The sequence below is a fragment of the Aphanomyces astaci genome (genome assembly GCF_000520075.1).
Source record: "Aphanomyces astaci strain APO3 unplaced genomic scaffold supercont1.44, whole genome shotgun sequence".
In the NCBI taxonomy this organism is placed as follows: Eukaryota; Oomycota; class Saprolegniomycetes; order Saprolegniales; family Verrucalvaceae; genus Aphanomyces; species Aphanomyces astaci.
The window spans coordinates 1-2,374 of NW_009798307.1; the positions used below are offsets into that span (position 1 = coordinate 1).

Here is a 2,374-nt window from a genome sequence, read left to right on the forward strand (position 1 = left end):
CGTCCGGATACGAGAATAATTTAGAGATCTCACCCTTCGGTTTGATGATCATGCCGTCCATGACTACAGTAATTGATGGTTGTCCAAGTTGCGTGTATATTGATTGTTCAATGACGTACGTAGCCTTGACATAAATATGGACAATCTGGTATTGTGGATATGAGATACGTAAACAATAATTGAAGCAGTTGGGGTACTTGAGCCAGAGTGTGTTGTACGGGCGCTGGCGCTTGAGTTTTGCCAGTTGCGCAAGCACGTTGATGCGAAGTGCGTCGGTTGGATCTTGAAGTCGGAACTCCATTCGGCCGCGGGCTGCGTTGAGGCGTACTCGAGCTGCTGGGTTTCCTTGGGACATGCGCGAGATAAACATGGCTTGGGTCGGCCAGGACCCATCCGTGTTGAGGAAGTCCTTCAGACTTCGCAGTCCGTTGCTTGCGCCTTGCAGGCACCACCGTCGAATGTTTGGCGCACTTGCAAGACACGCTGAATACTTGAGACGGCCGTAATGCATTGGCTCATAGGACGTCAACCACAAAGGCATGTTCATTACCATGTCGAACGTCGGGGGTGTCTCGACTCGCTTGGACATGGGAATGGCAGACCATTGCTTCCACACGTCACGCCACAATGGATGCAGCTCTCGTAGCGCAATCCACTTGGAGCTCATATTGGGAAAATAGAACAAAAAGTCAAACGGGTAGGAGTCGCGGTAGAGTTGGCCCATGACACGAGCAAACTGACGATGAACCAGCGGTCGCCACGATGGAGTGCCGTCGCCACTAGGATTCGCCATAAGTTGCTGAAGTCGAACAAGGCGCTGCTGCCGAATGATCGATGCGATGTGAGGAATACCAAGTCCCATAGCCTTGTCGTGTTGCAGTGGCCGATCGAGCAAAGCTCTGAACTTGTCGGTTCGGAGGGTCTTCCTTCCCACGATGAACTTGTTGGTCATCGACTGGATTTCGTCCACGATGTGTTGGGGAATTGGGACTGCTGTTGTGACATGCCATAGCATGGACAGGAGCATGGTAGACACCAATAGTTTGCGGCCTTGCAATGTCCGAGCGCGGCCACCCCACATCGGAAACGCAGCGAGGAACTTGTCACGGAGGATTTGAACTTGGAAATCGACCGGTAGGCGATGGCCAAACAACACACCAAGGTACTTTGCTGGTTGGCCGGACGGCAGGATATTGAGAAGTTCATCCGCCTCGATGTCAGCGAGAAGTCGAGCGTGGATTGACTTTTTCAGACGATCCAGCATCATCAACACGAGCAGGTAACGTAGCTTGGGACGATACATCACTTCGTGCACCGCCAGGGCTGACGGTGTTGTCGGTGGATAGGCCCAAACGGCCAGAATCGTCGTTGGCGGTCACCGGCGACCCCGAATTGTGACGCCGCCGACGTGACAGTGGCGATATCCAGCCATCGACAGTGGTATGTTGTTGAGCCAAGCATTATAAATCATGTTCTTCACGGAAACCAGTGACTCATCTACGGTTGCCGTCATCGAATCCGGTCAGGAGCTTGTTGGCTTTGACGACGCCGAGAGCAAAGTGATCGACGCTGCAGTGGCCGCTCGAGCAAAGGACCGAATCTCAAGTCGTAGACGTGGCAGAATGGGCGGACTCAGTATCACCTGCTGCGGCTTCCATTATCGACGCGAGTTGGACTCGGCAGCCGTGGCATACATGATGGACTAACCTCGTCGCGGTCTGGCAACGTGGCAGCCGCTGCTCCAATTGTCGCTAGTTTGCCGAAGAAGTTGCAGGGAGTGTGATTGCTGAATAGATGGCGGAGAGCCGCCTTCGGACGACGCTGCGATGAGTTCACGATCACAGTCAGCATCCATGAGCTGTACGCCATGGAACATATTCGGTATAACGTTAATTATTCTTGCTTTTATCAATTGATGATCTCAGCAGTGAGGAATGTCATGGTCGGCAAGTTGCGGCAGCTAGTGTGCTGGGTGCACCGGTTGTGCACTCTGAGGCTTAACATTACAGTACTAGTTTTTGCTTAACGTTAACGCTAGTTTTTGCTTAACGTTAACGTTAGAGTGTAGGTTATTAAACCCATGAAATTGAATATTAATTCATAGAGGAGTTAGTAAATACTAGTAATTCGTAAAGAGTCCAATACTACTACGTAGACTGGTATATAAGTATAGGTGAACACTTTTTACTCCGAATGTATGTTTCACCAAAAGCTGAAACTGCTTGCTGCTACCATGAGAACTGAGTGCTGTGCACACGTGTCCTTAGCTGGCGTTGTATTTCTCTCGTCCCTGGGAGGAATCCTCCAACTCCAGCCCGAATACATTCGTGGATTGACCCATGCCACGCCGGCCGCAAAGCTGGCGACGAATTGC

General features: G+C 51.3%; 1 protein-coding gene across 1 annotated transcript; it reads right to left on the minus strand.

The window, feature by feature from the left end:
• Positions 1–197: 197 nt before the first annotated feature.
• Positions 198–1,264, minus strand: H257_12915 (hypothetical protein; the record flags this gene model as incomplete). Its single annotated transcript, XM_009840301.1, has 1 exon — positions 198–1,264. A coding segment is annotated over one exon (1,065 nt), but the record flags the coding sequence as incomplete, so codon positions are not given.
• Between the last annotated feature and the right edge of the window lie 1,110 nt (positions 1,265–2,374).